Source organism: Felis catus, chromosome E1 (assembly GCF_018350175.1).
Source record: "Felis catus isolate Fca126 chromosome E1, F.catus_Fca126_mat1.0, whole genome shotgun sequence".
Lineage (NCBI taxonomy): Eukaryota > Metazoa > Chordata > Mammalia > Carnivora > Felidae > Felis > Felis catus.
Genome location: NC_058381.1, coordinates 45,939,052 through 45,960,101, shown reverse-complemented (window position 1 = coordinate 45,960,101; position 21,050 = coordinate 45,939,052). Strand labels below are relative to the sequence as shown.

Sequence of the window (21,050 nt, the reverse complement as noted above, 5' to 3'; positions counted from 1 at the left end):
CCCATGCCCAAACACTCTACCTTAAGTCAGTAAGAACAGAAGAGAAAATTTCTACAACTGGAAGTGGAGCATTATCTAACTTAATGTCTCCCATTCTAATCTCTGTATTTACCACACTAGATGAGAGCCCCTAATATTTTCAGTAAATATTGCAGGAATGTATGGCAGAAAAATGACTGAGGCCAATATTCTGCTGCATGAAAAAATGTTTTAAATTAACATCAAGTGTATTACTGTACATTTAATAATCACGAAAGCCATGGAGAGATGCTAATGTTAGTTTACATTTAAGGCAATTTTTTCAAATAATAAACTATAGGAAACTGACAAGTCAACTCACAGCATATAACTGGTACCTATTTTTTTTAATGTTTATTTTTGAGAGAGAGAGAGACAGAGCACAAGCAGGGGAGGGGCAGAAAGAGAAAGAGACATAGAATCCAAAGTTAGTTCCAGGCTCTGAGCTATCAGCACAGAGCCTGATGCAGGGCTTAAACTCACGAACTGCAAGATCATGACCTGACTGAAGTTGGATGCGTAACCAACTGAGCCACCCAGCAGCCCCTAACACTAGTACCCATTTTTTTAACATGAAGCCACCAAACTCTTGCCTACTTGTTCCTTTGATATAATCCTTACCAATTTAAGATCTCATAACATCCAACTTGCTACTTTAAAGAAAAGACATAGTTTTCAGATCTCAGTTTAGACTTCATTTCACTATGAACTGTCTAATTTATTCAGTCACTCTTCAGATATGAAGAGTAAAAATTCGATGTTTTCTGCTACAGCTGTCTACTAGCTGTAGACACTTGAGAAAGTCTTTTTATCTTGGGCAAGTCTTTTTTCTCTCATCTGTAAAATGAAGTGGTATTTGTTATACAGACTAAATTAGGTAATATATTTAAAGTCATTTGCTTTTGTGAAACATAGAACATATGCAAATGTAAGGTAACAGTTACTCAATACGTGCCTCATCAAAGACAGTAACTTAACATGACTTCTTACATTTACTTTGAATGAAATACAGATATATAAATGTAAATACAGTGACAGTCTGAACTAATGGGGGGACAGAAAGAAGTGTGCATCTCTCTTACCCTTAGGATAAACTATATTAGGAAAACATTTCTAGAAAGTTCATAAATAATAGAAGGCATTACATTATTAAGTTTCATATTAGCAATACAGGCAATAAGTAGTACTACAGTATGTGAGGGAAAGACTGATGACTGTGAACCAAAATGACACATAAGCTGGATTTTAGTGATTGATTAGATAGGACTAAAGAGGTAACTCAAGGATAAATGGCAAGTTTATTCTATACAGGGTGAATGTCATGATCAAAGGGGTACAGAAAATATAAAGTATTAAGAAGTCTGATTTAGATAAAGTAGAATGTTTCTTAATAAGAATTACAGGGAGGGGCTTCTGGGTGACTCAGTCGGTTAAGCATCTGACTTCAGCTCAGATCATGATCTCACATGAGTTCAAGTTCTGCAGTAGGTGAAATTGAGCTCTGGTTCAGATGAGCCCCACTTCACTCTCTCTCTCTGCCCCTCATGGGATATTGTCTCTCTCTCTCTGCCCCTCACTCACTTATGCACTCTCTCAAAAAAAACTTTTTTAAATACAAAATAAAATAAGTATTACAGGGATGAGGCAACAGAAGGCAGGTGAGGTCAGGTCCTGCCAACTAAGAATTTTTTAGCTAAAATTAGTACCTTAATAAAAGTAATATGGCAGCAGGATGAGAGTGAAGGCAAATGATGGTGAGTCAGAGAAAAACAGTATATTGATTCATTCAACAAATATTTATAGATCTACTAATTTCTAGATGCTAGAAATAAGATAGTGAACTTGTAGGGCTTACATTTATTAAGGAAGATAAACAATAATCCAAAGCAAGCAAAGTAAAATATATCAAAAAGTGGTATCTATTATAAGGACAGAAATGGTAATTGGATGGAGTATGAACATGGTAGGGGCTGAGAAAGAAGTTCAGTGAGAAGACTGAGGTGAAAGGCCAGTGAATATTAATGTATGTGGGGGAGCAGAGGGTATATGGGAAATCTCTGTATCTTCCCCTCAATTTTGCCACAAACCTAAAACTGCTCTAAAAATAAAGTCTACTTAAAAATATTTTTAATGTTATTCATTTTTGAGAGACAGAGAGAGAGACAGAGCATGAGCAGGGAAGGGGCAGAGAGAGAGGGAGACACAGAATCTGAAGCAGGCTCCAGGCTCTGAGGTGTCAGCACAGAATCCGATGTGGGGCTCGAACCCACAGGCTGTGAGATCATGACCTGAGCCAAAGTCAGATGCTTAACCGACTGAGCCACCAAGGTGCCCCAATAAAGTCTATTTAAAAAAAAAAAAGAAGAAGAAGGTTGAAGATTAGGGAGTATTTATATTACCAAAGGCTCTATAAATTTAGATGAAGACTTTGAATGTTATTCTAAGACCTACTAATACTACTGTAGGACTCTAAGATTAGGGTTGATATGATCCGATGAAATTTATTTAAGATCACTATGGTCATTTACAAAATCAAAGCATGGGTAGTAGCAGGAATACTTCTGCTACAGGCAGAGGCTCCAGTGAGATAAAGAGAAATCAGCAAAATTTTTATTTACTCTGTGTACTTGCTTGATAGTATAGAACAGAGGTCAGCAAATTCTTCCTTAATGAATCAGATATTAAATATTTCAGTCTCTGTTCTAACCACAGAATTCTGCTCTTATAGCATGAAAGCAGACTTAGAAAATATATAAGCAAATGAGTATGGCTATGTCCCAATAAAACTTTATTTACAAAAACAGGTGGCAGCCAGATTAAGCCTGCAGGCCACAGTCTGCCAGCTTCTGATACAGAAGATGAAGAAATCCTATATTCAAAGCTAGGTCTCCAGGCCCAATGATTCTCCACACAGGACTTATACCAAGTTCACAGTGGCAGCATGGAGGACTGGAAGCCTGACAAGAGAGTTGATTATGATCTCATAATCAGATGGAATTAGCCAGAATCCTGCTAAGTACTGACATACACACAGATCTCACCCTAGACATATGGAATACATGTGAACTGAAACAAACTAAACTATAACCTAGCCCTTATCCACTTCAACGATCCATCAGATCCAGAAGATCAAACTCAGATATGTGAAGAAGTCAGAAAATATGACCCATAATCAAGTGGCAAAATAATTAATAGAAGCAGATGCATATATATCTTAGCAGGGACATCAGCTATTACACTATTATTTTTAGCTAGTATGTCTAAGTTAAGAAAAAAGAGGTTAAAGCAGAAAAAAATAAAAAAGACTGAAAATTTCAATAGAGAAATGTAATTATCTTTAAAAGAACCACATGAGCATCTGTAACTGAAAAACATTATCTGAATTAGAATTAATTTCCTGGGCATAAAGGCTGACTGAACACAGCAGAAGAAAGGATCAATGAACATGGAGACAGGCCAAGATACATTAACCAAAGAGAAAAAAAAGTCCAAAAAACAAAAAGAACACAGGTTGATATACGTGAGAGATAATATCAAAGAATCTAATATATATAAAGTTCTAAAACACAGATGAAAAAAAAAAAAGAGCTACTTTAAGAAATAATGGCTCAGGCTGTCCACATTTGATGAGACATCCCCAAAATACAAAACAGAGAAAGAAAATCATACATCTAGGCAATATCACAGCCCAATACTAAAAGCCAAGATAAATAAAAAAAATTTAAAACAACCAGATCAAATTAAATAAATACATAGGTCACATTATATTCCAAGTTGGGAAGGGTGGGAGAAACACTGCAAATAATGGGTGAGCGCCCATCAGAAACAATGAGTCCAAACATAACAGAATAACATATTTAAAGTGTTGAAAGAAAAAAATTACCAATCTACAATTTCATACCTAAGGAAAATATCCTTCAAAAAATAAAGGCAAAAAAAAAACATCATAGGAAAACAAGAGCTGAGATAATTCACTGCAGGCAGACCCACACTTCAAGAAATGCAAAGGAAATTCCACAGGGTGAAAAAAAATCTCAGATATAACACCATTTTATAAGAAGGAATGGAATACACTAGAAGAGGTAAATATATGGGTAAATAAAAAAAGACTTTTTTTTTAATCTTAAGAAGACTGCTGACTACATAAAGCAACAGTAACACAATGTATTGTAAAATTATACTATAGAAGTAAAATATAAGACAATGGAAGTGTGTGCTATAAATAGAATTAAATATCATAAGGTCATTACAGTGCTAACATAGTAGTAAAATAAAAATTCAAGTTAAACCATAAAAAGTTAAAGATGCATACTGTAATCCCTTGTGTAATCTCTTTAAAAAAATTCCAAGAAGGTGCAGTTAAAAGGCCAAGAAAATGGAAAGAATATAAAAAAATTTTTTTGATAAATCTTCAAGGCAGAAAGCAGGGGAAAAAAGAACAAGAAACATACGGAATGCAAAACAAAGAGCAAGATGAGAAACTTAAACCAAATCATATCAAGTTATATAGTCAATGTAAATGGACTAATTTTACCATTTAAAAATGGAAAATCAAATTGGATATAACAAGACAAAAAATACATGACATTTTTTTTTAAATTTTTTTTTCAACGTTTATTTATTTTTGGGACAGAGAGAGACAGAGCATGAACGGGGGAGGGGCAGAGAGAGAGAGAGACACAGAATCGGAAACAGGCTCCAGGCTCCGAGCCATCAGCCCAGAGCCTGACGCAGGGCTCGAACTCACGGACCGCGAGATCGTGACCTGGCTGAAGTCGGACGCTTAACCGACTGCGCCACCCAGGCGCCCCCAAAAATACATGACATTTATAAGAGATACACTTTAAATACAAATCCAGACATATTTAAGGCAAAATTACTGAAAGCTCAACTAAGCAAAAGAAGTTAACATAAAAGAGAAGAAATTAGTTTAAAAATTAAAGATCAGTAGTTAAAAAATTAGTAGTTTACTTATAAATATAGTTAACTTCGTCCTATGAATTAAAAATACACTTCATTCTCCAGAACCCACTAGTTATAAAATCTGATCAAAATTCAGCCAAGAAAAATTAATTCCAATACTTTAAAAGCAAGACAAACTTTTTCTTTTAGGGCCAGATTGTAAATATTTTAGGACTGTGGGCTGTACAGTCTCTATCATAAATGTGATGCTATGTAAATAAAACTTTACTTACAAATACAGGTGGTTTGTTTACAGGAGGTAGTTCACCCATCACTACTTTAAAGAGAAGCAAATGATCAGGACATTTTCTAACCACCATACATTAAACTAGAAAATTATAACAAAGCATTAACAAACAAACAAAATCAATGACTTGGGAAATTTTAAGCTGATTAAATTACTCAGGTTTAAAGGAAAATCAAGAATTATAGGCCATGTGAATAGTTAATAATGAGATTATATGTAGAAGTTTATGGAATAGGGCAAAAGCTATATAAGGAAAATGTATAACGTAAACAAGAAAAAGATAAAATTGATAAATCAAGGAGTTGTAAATTTGGAAATAAGCTAATAAAAAAGATAAGCCTGAAAGCTCAGAGATAGGAAATATGAAAATAGTATGAGGAGAAGCTAAATTAATCTCAAATGACCATAATATATATAACTTTATGTACATTTTAAAATCTCAATGAAATGGACAATTTTTTGGGAAAATAACAGACTACCTAAATTACCTAAAGGAAACCTAATTCTATGAATGACAATAAAATAGAAAATACTGTCCAAAAACTACCAATAAAAACCCCTCAGGAAACCTAGGTCAACCATTTTTATGTATGAGTTCTATTAAACTTACAAGGAATAAATAATTTATATGATACATAAAGCACAGTGAAAGATAGAAACCATAACAATTCATCTTGTGAAGTTAGCACAACTCTAAAACAACTCTAAAAAAAAGGGATGAGAATTAAACTGGGAAAAAATAGATGTGAAAACATGAGTGTGAGTGTATGTGTCTATCTGGTGAGAAGTGTTCTTAATTACTAAACTGCTACAAATATCAGAAATATAAACGAAACCAGTAAAATCAAACTTGTTTCAAAATGCAACTTCAAGGTTCTCACTACTTTTTTCATTCCCCAACCACATTAATTTTTCTGGCTCACTGTTGTCTACTGCCAAATAAGAATCCTTATTCTCTGTTATAGGACCACATTCTGTTGCTTTCTCCAATGACTTTTCACCTTGAATTCCATGACAACCTATCTTAACTGGCAAGGACAAATGAATTTCATAAGAACTATCTCAACAGCCAACCACAAACTGGAAAAATTGATAGGCAGAGAAACAGAAAGGGAAATACTGTACTAGAGAAAAAAATATGACAGGTTTAGGTGATATTACAAAAAGATTTTGTAGCTCTAAATTAAGTAAGCAGGATCCTTTCCTCATATTAAATGGGAGTATATTTTTTTAATGTTTATTTTTTGAAGCAGAGACAGAGCATGAGCGAGGGAGGGGCAGAGAGAGAGGGAGACAGATACCCAAAGTAGCAGGCTCCAGGCTCTGAGCTGTCAGCACAGAGCCTGATGCGGGGCTCAAACTCATGAACTGTGAGATCATGACCTGAGCTAAAGTCAGGCACTTAACTGACTAAGCCACCCAGGCACCCCGAGAGTGTATTTTTAAACCAAATTTTGTTAGAACAGGTTACAGAAAAGGTAAAAACTCTTAAAAAGCATATGCTGTAATTTCATGGTTTATTAGTGAAATAAAACGTACTGTCCCCAGAAGGGAAAAAGATATTTTTACAATACAATTATATTTGCACTAAATACTATTATATGTATTTCTTTACAGTTTATTATGAACAATCATTATTCAAAGAGCAATGAAGATTTTAATTAACTTCAGTGGACTACAGACCTCCCCCACCCCAAAAAAAGGAAAAAGGAAAAGGAAAAACCCACCAGTAACAAATACTTCTAATAAAGTGCCTTATTTTTACAGATAATGTAATTTTTGTTCATGGGGGTATTTAAAGAGAATTTAACTCAAATTCAAATTCAAACATCCAGTACCCTACCTGGTACTTAGATAGTAAAATGTGATAAACTGGACTTCCTCAAAATTAAAAACCATTGCTCTACCCCTGATAAAGAGGTAAAAAGATAATCAAAAGACTGGGAGAAGATATTTGCAAACCACATATCTAACAAAGGCTAGAATATATAAAGAACTCTCAAAATTCAACACACACACCAACCAAAATAATCCAATCAGAAGACAGTGAAAAGATATGAGGAGATATTTCACCAAAGAAATACAGACAGCAAATAAGCACCTGAAAAAATGCTCAGTAATCATCAGCCAGTACAGAAACGCAGTTAAAAGCATGAGATACCATTATACACTTATCAAAACAGCTAAAATCAAAATAGTGACAAGAACAAATGCTAGCAAGGATGAAGAGAAACCAGATCACTTAAACAAGGCTAGTAGGCATGTAAAATGGAATAGCCACTCTGGCAAAGACTTGGCATTTTCTTTAGAAACTAAACATGCAACTGAAGTATGTTCTGACCCTACCTTCTAGACATTTATCTGAAATAAATGAAAACTTATGTTCACACAAAACCCTGTACATTTTCCCATTAGACCAGCAATTCCACTCCTATAAATATTCTCCCCCAAAATTTAAAACAAACTTAGACAGTTGTATCACAATGTTCATAGTAGCATTGATAGTGAAAAAGAAGAAGAAAAAAAACCCCAAGTGTTTGTCCACAGATGAATGGATAAGCAAAATGTGACATATACATAAAAGGAATATTACTGAGTTAGAAAAAGGAACAAAGTTCTGATACATGCTAAAACACAAATGAACCTTGGCAACACTACACTAGATGAAATAAGCTAGACAGAAAAGGACAAAATAGTATGATTGTACTATGTAAAAAACCTAAAAAGGCAAATTCAGAGAAACAGGAAGTAAATTAGAGGGTATCAGGAGCTAGAGGGAGGGGGAAATGGGGAGTTCCTGCTAAATAGGTATGGCATTTGTGTTTGGAATGATGAAAAATTAGGAGCTGACGAAGTTTTGGGCAGATGGTGGTGATGGCTGCACAACACTGTGAAAGTAATTAATGCCACTGAATTGTACAATTAAACATTGTTAAAATAGAGAATTTATGTTATATATATTTTACCACAATAAAAAAACTTCAAAAAATTAGTCCATGGCCTGCAATACTAGTGCAATGCCTAGCAGAACAGACGATTTCAATATTCAACAGCACAGAATCTCCCACAGAAAACAATTCCTACCCAAGATGAGCTTATAAACAAACTTTAAAAACACATGAGGAGACGGGTATTGAGGAGGGCACCTTTTGGGATGAGCACTGGGTGTTGTATGGAAACCAATTTGTCAATAAATTTCATATATAAAAAAAAAAACACATGAGGAAATAACCCACCAGGAACAAGTCATAAAACACAGCAGAAAAATTAGCACCCCAAGCATTTAAGGTAATACGATGACACAAGAAAACAAAAATATAACCCCTTTATTGTATCTCTAGCTCAGGTCTCAATCACAGGCAGATTCTGATTGTTTAAAAATTTAGGAGGTATCCCTCAGTCATAATGGCAGTTTGTCCTACAATGCCTTGGACAATTTCAAAAAACGAGGTGGCAATAGTGCTCTGGCCTTATTAATATGCCATGGTTTTCCTTACTCTCTGTCCTAGACACATCTAGCCTATATTTAACCATGTGACCAGGTATAATTAGCTTTAGTACTTTATAAGTCACACCCCCACCAAAATCAATTATTCTTTTTCATCTTCATTTATTCTCATTTATTCTTCCACAGAACTTAAATTATTTTAACTAAATAAAAGTGAACCTGTTGTTGTCCTTGAATGAAACTGCAACAAATTCATGTGTAAATCAAATAACATGATATGTCTTTCCATTTGGCCAAGTCTTACACAGGTTCCCTGTCAAATTTATCCCTGAGAATATGATGGTTGTTATCATTGTGAATGTAAATTTGTTATGTACATTTCTAATCAGTAAATATTGGTAGAGCTAAAAGTGTCAACTACCCCCCAACTTATATTATTTCTACTAGATATTTACTGGATTCTCTAGGGTTTTCAATTCATTTAAAAATAAAGATGACACTGTCTTTTCTTTTCCAATATTTATACTAGTTATTTTATTTTCTTGTCTTTATTATATACTAGAATTTCCAAACAATTGTGAAAAAGAGTGGTAACAGGAGAAATCGTGGCCACGTTTCTGTTTTAGTAGAAGTGGCTGCAGTACTTCTTTGTTCAGTATGATGTTTAGTTTTAGACTTGGTGACTAGCTTTTATTATACTTAAAGTACCTTTCTTTCTATTTGATGATGTTTTTAAAGGCTGCTGCTCAGTTTTATAAAATGCTATTTCAGAATATAATGCTACAACAATGTGGTTTTTAATTTTTTTTCTAAGTTAAAAACCTGTTGATTTTCTGTTATATAAACATCTTTGCATTCCTGGCATAAATTCTACTTGTTATAGTACATTATCAGCAATTATTTATATTTAACTATAAGTTTTACTTATTTACTTTGGCCCACTTTTCTTTCTATACCTCCTGCTTTATTTACATTTATTTTCTACTTTGCTGGGAGATACCCTCGAGTTTTGTTCTTCCGACAGCTGTGTTACACTAGGGTACTATACTTTGAGTTCTCGAATATGTGAAATTAACAGTTACTTTTCCCATTCATACTTGATGATGGTTTACAATTACAATGATGCAATGATACCAATTAATGACATTAACATCTATCAAAGAAGCATATTTTTTTATTTTTATTTGATTTACTTTTTTTAAATTTACATCCAAGTTAGCATATGGTGCAACAATGATTTCAGTAGATTCCTTAATGCCCCTTACCCATTTATCCCATACCCCTCCCACCACCCCTCCAGTAACCCTCTGTTTGTTCTCCATATTTGAGTCTCTTATGTTTTGTTCCCCTCTCTGTTTTTATGTAATTTTTGCCTCCCTTTCCTTATGCTCATCTGTTTTGTATCTTAAAGTCCTCATATAAGTGAAGTCATGTGATATTTGTCTTTCTCTAATTTTGCTTAGCATAATACCCTCTAGTTCCATCCACATAGTTGCAAATGGCAAGATTTCATTCTATTTGACTGCTGAATAATACTCCATTGTATATATATATACCACATCTTCTTTATCCATTCATCCATTGATGGACATTTGGGCTCTTTCCATGCTTTGGCTATCGTTGATAGTGCTGGTATAAACACTGGGGTGTGTGTACCCCTTCGAAAGAGCATACCTGTATCCCTTGGATAAATACCTAGAAGTGCAATTGTTGGGTCATAGGGTAGTTCTATTTTTAAATTTTTGAGGAACCTACATACTGTTTTCCAGCATGGCTGCACCAGTTTGCATTCCCACCAGCAGTACAAAAGAGATCCTCTTTCTCTGCATCATCACCAATATCTATTGTTGCCTGAATTGTTAATGTTAGCTATTCTGACAGGTGTGGGGTGGTATCTCATTGTGGTTTTGATTTGTATTTTCCTGATGATGAGTGATGCTGAGTATTTTTTCATGTGTCAGTTGGTCATCTGGATGTCTTCTTTGGAGAAGTGTCTATTCATGTCTTTTGCCCATTTCTTCACTGGATTATTTGTTTTTCGGGTGTTAAGTTTGATAAGTTCTTTATAGATTTTGGATACTAACCCTTTATCTGATACATTGTTTTCAAATATCTTCTCCCATTCTGTCGGTTGCCTTTTAGTTTTACAGACTGTTTCCATCGCTGTGCAGAAGCTTTTTATTTTGATGAGGTCCCAATAGTTCATTTTTGCTTTTGTTTCCTTTGCCTCTGGAGACGTGTTGAGTAAGAAGCTGCTGCAGCCAAGGTCAAAGAGGTTTCTGCCTGCTTTCTCCTCGAGGATTTTGATGGCTTCCTATCTTACATTTAGGTCTTTTTCATCCATTTTGAGTTTATTTTTGTGTATGGTGTAAGAAAGTGGTCAAGGTTCATTTATCTGCATGTCGCTGTCCAGTTTTCCCAGCACCACTTGCTGAAGAGACTGTCTTTATTCCATTGGATATTCTTTCCTGCTTTGCCAAAGATTAGTTGGCCATACATTTGTGGGTCCATTTCGGGGTTCTCTATTCTGTTCCATTGATCTGAATGTCTGGTCTTGTGCCAGTACCATACTGTCTTGATGATTACAGCTTTGTAATACAACTTGAAGTCTGAGATTATGATACCTCCTGCTTTGGTTTTATTTTTCAAGATTGCTTTGGCTATTCAGGGTCTTTTCTGGTTCCACACAAATTTTAGGATTGTTTGTTCTAGCTCTGTGAAGAATGCTGATATTATTTTGATAGGTATTGCGTTGAATATTTAGATTGCTTTGGGTAGTGTTGACATTTTAACAATATTTGTTCTTCATATCCAGGAACATGGAATCTTTTTCCATTTTTTGGTGTCTTCTTCAATTTCTTTCATAAGCTTTCTATAGTTTTCAGTGTATAGATTTTTCACCTCTTTAGTTAGATTTATTCCTAGGTATTTTATGGATTTTGGTGTAATTGTAAATGGGATTGATTCCTTGATTTCTCTTTCTGTTGCTTCATTATTGTTGTATAGGAATGCACCAATCAATGTGATTTCAGCGCATTGATTTTACACCCTGCAACTTTGCTGGATTCATGGACCAGTTCTAGCAGTTTTTTGGTGGAATCTTTTGTGTTTTCCATATAGAGTATCATGTCATCTGCAAAGAGTGATAAAAGTTTGATCTCCTCCTGGCCTATGTGGATGCCTTTTATTTCTTCGTGTTGTCCGATTGCTGAGGTTAAGACTTCTAATACTATGTTGAATAACAGTGGTGAGAGTGAACATCCCTGTCTTTTTCCTGACCTTAGGGGGAAAGCTCTCAGTTTTTCCCCATTGAGGATGATATTAGCGTTGGGTCTTTCATAATATGGCTTTTATGATCTCGAGGTATGACCCTTCTATCCCTACTTTCTTAATGGTTTTTATCAAGAAAGGATGCTGTATTTTGTCAAATGTTTTCAAAGAAGCATATTTTAACTTTCACTAATTACTTGCATGTTTAAAATAGTAAGTTAATGGGGCGCCTGGGTGGCGCAGTCGGTTAAGCGTCCGACTTCAGTCAGGTCACGATCTTGCGGTCCGTGAGTTCGAGCCCCGCGTCAGGCTCTGGGCTGATGGCTCAGAGCCTGGAGCCTGTTTCCGATTCTGTGTCTCCCTCTCTCTCTGCCCCTCCCCCGTTCATGCTCTGTCTCTCTCTGTCCCAAAAATAAATAAACGTTGAAAAAAAAAATTTTTTTTAAATAAAATAAAATAGTAAGTTAAGACAAAAATTAAGAAAATATATAAACATATAATTTTTATTTTAATTTTTTAATGTTTATTTTTGAGAGAGAGAGACAGACAGACAGACAGACAGTGTGAGTGGGCAAAGGGGAGAGAGAGAGGGAGACACAGAATCTGAAGCAGGCTCCAGGCTCAGAGCTATCAGCACAGAGCTTGATGCAGGGTTCAAACTCACACACTGTGAGATCACAACGTGAGCTGAAGTCGGAAATTAGCCGATTCAGCCACCCAGGCACCCCTAAACGTAACTTTTAAAAAAGAGAAACATATATATTTCCTTTATAACTCATAATGTTTTAAAAAGAGCCATACAATTGTTTTTTTTTTTTTTTCATAAAACTTAGGAGTCCTACATGTATCTAGTCCTACATGTATCAAGAATAATTTTTACATGAAAATTTTGAAAGAAGTTATAAAATTCAGTTACAAAACTGGTATTTACATATGCTTAGGGAAAAAACTTTGCCTGAGAAAATTCATTTGTTATTTTTGGATATAAAATCTATTTCTGTGAAATATTTATATAGTGGCCTACACAAAAGTTCAGATCAACTATTTAAAATACAAATTACAACAAGACAATTTCCCTTTATTACAAATTCTTTTTAAATGAATACTAAGTTAGTTTCCTAAAACAAAACAAATAATTATGCTTATGAGAAAACTTACCCTATGAATCTTAAACATAAGCTAGGGGCAAAAGTTAATATAAAGAATAAAGTCCACCCAATTATTCATTAACAGTTAAAGAAAAAAAATAATAATGAAAACACTGATGATGTTATTCGATAGGTATACTTTTTTTAAAATATAAAATTTATTCTTGCTTTATAATTTCCTACCTTGGAGTACATTTGGCTTCTTTTCACACAGGATACAAAGCACTATTTTTATACCTAATCTAACTTATAACTACACTAAATTATAAACATTTTACACGAAAAACCATGGAGAAGAATAAATAGTAAAATGAGACCCCCCAAAATCATTATTGACATAATTAAATACCTAGTAAATGAAAAGGAATTAGCTTTAATACTACAGTAGAACCCTGACATGTATGGATTTAATAACATCTCTGCTAGAGCTGTACTTACTCTGAAGCCTAAGATATAATCATTTGTAATTTTGCTAAAGTGCAAATATGATGCCTACCTTTAATCAGAATAGTATGTATACATAAGTCGCTTATCTGGTACTCAGATCAAAAAGTCTATTCACAACTGCATCCTAGTATGACTTTATTGATTTTTACTAATATCTTATAGAAAGTAATAGCTGTGAAGTGATAGAAAATGCTAGTGCTGGTGTCAAAAGTGAACTGAAGGTATCTAAGAAAATCATGGTTCTAGGCCAGAAAATAAATTTGGGATAAGCCATTTTTTTAGGTGTCAAATTTGGAAACCACTCAGATCTCTGATCTCTATGAGTATGTGTGTGTGTGTGTGTGTGTGTGTGTGTGTGTGTGTGCATGTGATCAAAAAGTGATGCCAATAATTATCTGTCTTCTGCCAAACTCAATCAAACTGTGTGGGGAGACAAAATAACTAAATGTAATGTGGTTCTCTGGACTGGATTCTGAAACATAATGAGGACATTAATGGAAAAACTAATGAAATCCAAATAAAGATCTGCAGTTTAGTAAACAGTAGTTTACTAATGTTGGTTTCTTAGTTCAGACAAATGGACCATAATAATATAAGATGTAACAATGGGTAAAAGTGGGTAAGTGGTATTGAGAATTGTCTGTATTATCTTTACAACTTTTCTCTAAATCCAAATTTAACCCAAAATAAAATGTTTACTTCAAAAAAATAACTAAAAAGTAAAATAACAGACAAACAAGGAAATGAAATAACATTAGTAAAAACCAAAAGAAAGAGACAATAGAAACAGACACATTTAGTTACCAGACACAGATTTTACTATGTTTAGGGACATAAGAGACAAGACTGAGAATACTGATAAAGAAATGAAAACCATAAAAAGAATCAAATGGCGTCTACCTGCTAATTGTTTTTAAGTTGGAAGGGGAAAATCAGTATCCATTAGTAGAAAAACCTGGAGAGCACCTTGATTTGGTGATCAAAATCACTAATGAGAGACAGATGGACACTGTGCTTCCAGCTGTGATGCCCCAAGAAGAAAAAACATAAATTTAAGTAACATTCAGACCACAGATACATACCCTGAATCTAGTCATTAAAAAAAAAAAAAAAAATCAAACACAAAATTAGGGGCTTCTGCTTATTTTTAAAAAGAGAGACTTTATTCTTCAAAAATGTCAAAAAAGGTTGAGTATTTCAAATTAAATGAGAATAAAAAGACATGACAAGTAATGTAATGCCTTATCCTTATTAGAGCTTGGGAAGAAGGGAGAAAATTCTACACAGGAAATTACTCGGTAAACTGACAAAATGTGGAAAATAAATGGTAGATTAGATAAAAAGTATATCGATGTTAAACTGTTTGAAATTGATAACTATACTGTGGTTATATAGAGGAACCTCCTTTCCTCAAGAAAGTCACACTAAAAATTTTAAAGAGTAAAGGGGCATAATGTATTTAACTTACTCTCAAGTGATTTTTTAAAAAGTGAGTGTGAGAGAGAAGACAGACTTGGGGAGAGAGGGAGACAGAACATGTATGTATGTATAGAGAGAGAATGATAAAATAAATGCAGTGAAAGTTAAAAACTCATGAATGTGTGGAAAGGCATGTGTTCTTTGTACTATTATTGCATCCTTTCAGTAAGCTTAAATTTATTACAAAAAAATTTAAGTTGGCAAATGGAATTTCTAGGACTGAAATACACAAAAAACTAAAATTAAGAACTGAATACAGTTAAGGGCAGATTATACACCACTGAAGAGTGAATTAGTGAACTGTAAGATATCCTTATCAAAAAGAAAATATCCTGCATAAAGCATATAGAGAGAAAAGGATAGGAAGAGATTTTAAGAGATAGAGATGATATGCATGTGGTCTATCAAATGCATAACTGGAGTCCTAAAAATAAAGGAAAGAGTGAAAATGAAGGGAGAAAAAATCTGAAGAGATAATGGATAATATCTTTTTGAAAGTGATGAAAGCCAGCAAGCCATGAATTCAAGAAACACTACAAACATAAATAGATGATGAACAATGATGGAAGAAGGTATTGTGCTAAGTGAAAAATCAGAGAAAGATAAATATCATATGTTTTCCCTGGTATGTGGAATCTAAAAAACAAAATCAACCAACCAACCAACCAACCAACTAACCAACCAACCAACCAACCAAATAGAAACAAACTTGTAAATACAGAGAACCAACTAGTGGCTGCCAAAGGGGGGGGTTTGGGGAAGGGCAAAAAAGGTGAAGGAGATTAAGAGATACATACCCTCAGTTATAAAACAAGTCATGGAGATGAAAAATACAGTATACTAATTGTCCAATCACTATTGTATACCTGAAACTAATATAACATTATATGTCAACTCTACTTTAATAATAATAATAAAAAAAAAAAAAAAGAAAACCACTCCTGGGCACATCACTGTAAATCTAGAAAACTAAAAACAAGGAGAAAAAAGATCGCCTTTAAAGAGGCAGCAATTAAGACTAACAGTTGACTTCTCACCAGAAATAATTCAAGAAACCAGAAGACAGGGGCTCCTGGGTGGCTCAGTCAGTTGAGCATTTGACTTCAGCTCAGGTCATGATCTCATGGTTTGTGGATTCAAGCCCTACATTGGGCTCTGTGCTGACAGCTCGGAGCCTGGACCCTGCTTCAGATTCTGTGCCTCCCTCTCTCTACCCCTCCCCAACTCACACTGTGTTTCTGTCTCTCAAAAATGAATAAACATTAAAAAAAGTTAAAAAAAAAAAAGCCAGAAGACAACTATATTTGAAAGTACTGAAAGACAACTGCCAATCTAGAACTCTATTCCCAGCAAGAATATCCTGCAAAAATAAAGGCAAAATAAAGACATTTCCACATAAACCAAAGCAAAGTAAATTTGCCACATGAAGGAAATACTAAAGGGTCTTCTCCAGACAAAATTAAAGGTGATCCCATCTAGAAGAAGTAAGGGATGAAGGAAGGAATGAGAATCAGTGAAATGATCAAATATATAGGTAAACCTAAATAATGGTGAGTATATAAAACAACAATAATGTCTTGTAGAGTTTAAAATACATTCCGGGGAAAAGAATCTAAGGCTCTTGCATTGTCCAAGAAGAAAGGAAAAGTACCATTTGACATCAAACTTTGATTGATGTTTTAATCTTTAAGGTAAGCACTGAAAGAAGTACAAGAATATGTAATTTCTAACTCAAAAGGAAGAGATACAGAATAATAAAAAATGTTTTGATATATCAAAAATAAAGCAAGAAAGGAGAAAGCATGCAGAACAGGCAGTATAAGTAGAAAGCACATTGTAATGTGTTATATTTAAACACAAATATATCATTGGTTGAATTAATGTGGATTAACCAACATCTCCCTTAAGAGAAAAATTTGTCTGAATAAATTAAAAAAAGAAAGCTCAACTATACCCTATTAACAGTAAAACCATACAGAAATGCTGAAAGTAAAATAAAACAAATTATACTCTGCAAGCACTGTAATCAAGAGAAAGGTAGGATAGCTACAGTAATATTAGACAAAGTCAACTTTCAAACAAAAGACATTATTAGAAATAAAGAGGACATTTAATTATGGTAAAACAGATTCACCAGGAAGATACAGACATTCTAAATTTCAGTGTGTCTAATAAGATAGGTTCCAAATATATAAAGCAGAAATTGTCAGGAACCAGAAGGAGAAACAGGAGAAAATTCCACAATCATAGTGTGAGATTTAATCACATCTTTCTCAGTAACTACTTTCTTTAAAATAAATAAGGGTATAAAATATTTGAGTACCACCATTAACAAAACTGACCCACACTAGACCCAGTAACTGTAGAATCCATATTATTTTCAGATGCATCTAGAACATTCACCAAAAATTGACCATAAGCTGAGCTGTAAGGCAAATCTCAAAAAATATCAAAAAAATAGGGGCACCGGGACTGTCTCTGTCCGTTAAACATCCGACTTTGGTTCAGGTCATGATCTCAAAGGCTGCTGAGTTCAAGCCCTGCATCAGTGAGTTCGAGCCCTGCATTGGGCTCTGTGCTGATAGCTCAGAGCCTGGAGCCTGCTTCGGATTCTGTGTCTCCCTCTCTCTCTGCCCCTCCCCTGTTCACACTCTTTCTCTCTCAAAAATAAGTAAACAGTAAAAAAATTTTTTTTAATCAAGAAAATAAAATAATAATATAAGAGAACTTAACTATACTGTTATCACGGAACCTAAGTTAATAATAAGAAGAAAACAGGAAAGCACCAACTGTTTAGAAATTAACAATTACACTTTAAATACCTATGGGTCAAGAAGAAATCACAATGAGAGTTTAAAAACATTTTTAAATGAATAATAATGAATATACCACCAATGTAAATTTGTAAAATGCAGAAAAATTAGAAAATCAGAAGATTGAAACAATAAGTATCTACAACCCATTAACAGAAAACATTTACTACATTTCTTACCAACATTTCTCCAAAAAAAGTATACATACAAGTTTATGTTTTTTACCTTAAAAGCTTAAGAATTATCTCCTTATTCTTAAAACAAACTTCATAAACTTTATTTTAATGACTGTAAAAATCTAAGTTTATACTTCACTTTCTGTACAACCCTTTGAGGGCAGTTCCTATTTCTACAGTCTCATTCCCCAAAGGGTGCCTAAGAATGAAATAATTTCCTATGTTAATTCAAAAAATAAATTTATGTCTAGAAAGTTTTTAATTAGTACACAGAAGCTTTACTCCCTCATATATCAGAAATAAATATGTTTCATCCACAAACTCCTCTATCTGACTGTTCCTGGTACATATTTAAGTGTTCCTACGTCTTATATTAAGAGTATGGCATGGCAGCCTTGGGGCACCTGGGTAACTGAGTTAAGCATCTGTCTTTTAATTTCAGCTCAGGTCATGATCTCGCAGTTAGTGAGTTTGAGCCCTGCACTGGGCTCCATGTTGAAGCGCAGAGCCTGCGTGAGATTCTCTCTCTCCCTCCCTCTCTGCCTGTCCCCTGTTCACGCTCTCTCAAAATAAATAAATAAACTTAAAAAAAAAAAAAGAGTATGGCAGCCTAGAGAAATGTAAACTTCCTTTTTTTAAAAATTAACCACTTAATAAATATATAAAGTTGTAGCATCAATTCAGATCCCTAAAAGAACTCCCCTTTCTAAAATAGCACACAGAATAAATGTAGCATAGTCACTTACCACTTGATCTGTTTTTACGACTTGATTTCCCTCCAGTAAGAAGCATCTTGAGACTATTCCGAAACATGGTTGTGCTATTCTAGTACTCACAGAACTGTAAAAGATAATATGGGAAAATGTTAGAAACCTGGATTTTCCTATTCAAAATACTATTAATAATTAATTTTAAATGCACTTTAAGGAATTAACTATGTTCAAATATATAGTAAAGAAATTTTAATGGTATGAGAAAAACATTTAATTAATTTAACTTAACTAAACCTTTAAGTATTTCCTTAAAAGTACACTGTAGTACTTTGAGTACCATAAAAGATAAAGGTAGCTATCACTGAGGGCACACAGAAGTAGAAGAAAGTATTAAGTAGCTCTCAATACAGTCTACTCTTTCACTAACTCTCTATTTCTTGGACAATTTTCCCATATGCCCAACACACACACTCCCAAAGTTTAACAGTCTAGAAACTTACAACAGTGCATATTTTCCATCGCAAGCCAGAATTCCACCTCAAAGACCACTAATAAATTAGTGCCTATTCTCTTTATGTCCCACTTCTATCAAAGCAAAGTCTCCCAGTTGTGCTTTGGATTATGTCCTCTCTCACCTCCTCAGACTTTTAGCCAAAAATCATCTTCCTTTTCTTTCCCACACAGAGTTAATTTTTTTCTCTCTGAATCACTTCAATCATAACATAAACATGTTAGTATGTCTAACCAAACACAAAAAGTAAGTCCCTCTCTTTATTCCCACATGGTCCAATTACTGCTCCTATATCCTTACTCTTCATAGCAAAATTTCCAAAGTGTTGTTAGTGCTTGGTGCCTCTAGCAGATTGAACAGAATAAACTTGAACTAAAACAGATGTTCCAAAAAAATATCCAAACCAAAGCAGTGAGAAATAAAAGTTGAAAAATGTAAAAGAGAGAAAAACAGGCCTATGGAATCCACTGAAAGCTTCTACCACACACATGACTGAACTCCCAGACAAAGAAAGAGAGAATATAAGCCAGAAGCAATATCTGAAATGATAACAACCAAGAACTTTCTAACATTAGTGAAAGATATAATAAAGTCACATCTTTAAAGACCTAGAGGAAAAAACAGATTTAAATAAGCAACCATCACGGTGCCTGGGAGGTTCAGTTGGTTAAGCACAATGACTCTTGATTTCAGCTCAGGTCATGATCTCATGGTTCATGACATTGAGACCCTCGTCAGATTCTGTGCTGAAAGCGCTGAGCCTGCTTGGGATTCTCTCTCTCCTTTTTTCTCTGTCCCTTCCCTGCTTGTACTCTCTCTCTCAAAATAAATAAACTTTAAAAATAAATAAATAGCAAGCAACAATCAACAGACTGAAAAATAACTTTAGACAGAAATTATGAATGGCAGAAGACAATGGAATGACTTCTTAAAATTCTGAAAGGGGTGCTTGGCTGGCTCAGTCGACTGAGCATCCGGCTCTTGATTTCAGCTCAGGTCATGAACTCACAGTTTCATGAGTTCGAACCCCACATTGGGCTCTGTGCTGACAGTGCAGAGCCTGCTTGGGATTCTCCCCCTCTCTCTCTCTGCCCCTCACCTGCTCACACACACACACACACACACACACACTCTCTCTCTCTCTCTCTCTCTCTCTCTCTCAAAATAAATAAACTTTAAAAAAAATTCTGAAAGAAAATAGGTACCAATTAAGAAATCTATTCACAGTTTAAAAAATGTTTGAAAAATGAAAATGAAATAAAAGGGATTTCAGAAAAACAAAAATTTATCAGTAAAAGAAATACTAAAAACAAATTCTTCCAACAGAAGGAAAATAATACTAGGGAAAAAAAAATGCAAAAAGTAAGAGCTGTAAAAAAGGTAAATATTGGCAAACATGAACAATGACCATGAACAATGACATAAAAATAATTATATTACTATCTTGTTAAGTTTAAAATTTTAAAATGCATGAAAACAATTTTAAAAAGTCAGAACTGGAGTAAATGGGAGTCAAAGTTTCTAAGATATCTGCATTATGCAGGAAGTGGCAGAGGTAATAACCTACACCATACTGCAATAACTCAAAATTCATGTAGTAATTTCTAGGATAGCCATTAAAAAAGCTAACTGAGGTGAGAAAAAGAATAATTAAAATATTTCATTGAACCAAAGAAGAAGAGAAAAGGCACAGTGCACATCATTAAAACACAAATAGTAAGATAGTAACTTTAAACTCAAATTATAGTTATTACGTTAAATATTCCCTCTACTATAAGACTATTTACGGTCACAGAAAGATTAAATATAAGATGATGG

At 34.1% G+C, this 21,050-nt stretch overlaps 1 protein-coding gene across 9 annotated transcripts in view; it reads right to left on the bottom strand.

Moving 5' to 3' along the window:
- The window catches only part of TANC2 (tetratricopeptide repeat, ankyrin repeat and coiled-coil containing 2), a 379,268-nt gene that overhangs the window by 297,020 nt on the left and 61,198 nt on the right, over positions 1-21,050 (bottom strand). For all 9 annotated transcript variants that reach the window (XM_045044003.1, XM_019818072.3, XM_045044005.1 and 6 more), the window contains exon 2: positions 18,755-18,848. In XM_045044003.1, coding sequence (XP_044899938.1) covers positions 18,755-18,821 — 67 coding nt within the window. In that variant the 5' untranslated portion in view covers positions 18,822-18,848. The remainder of the gene's footprint in view (positions 1-18,754; positions 18,849-21,050) is intronic.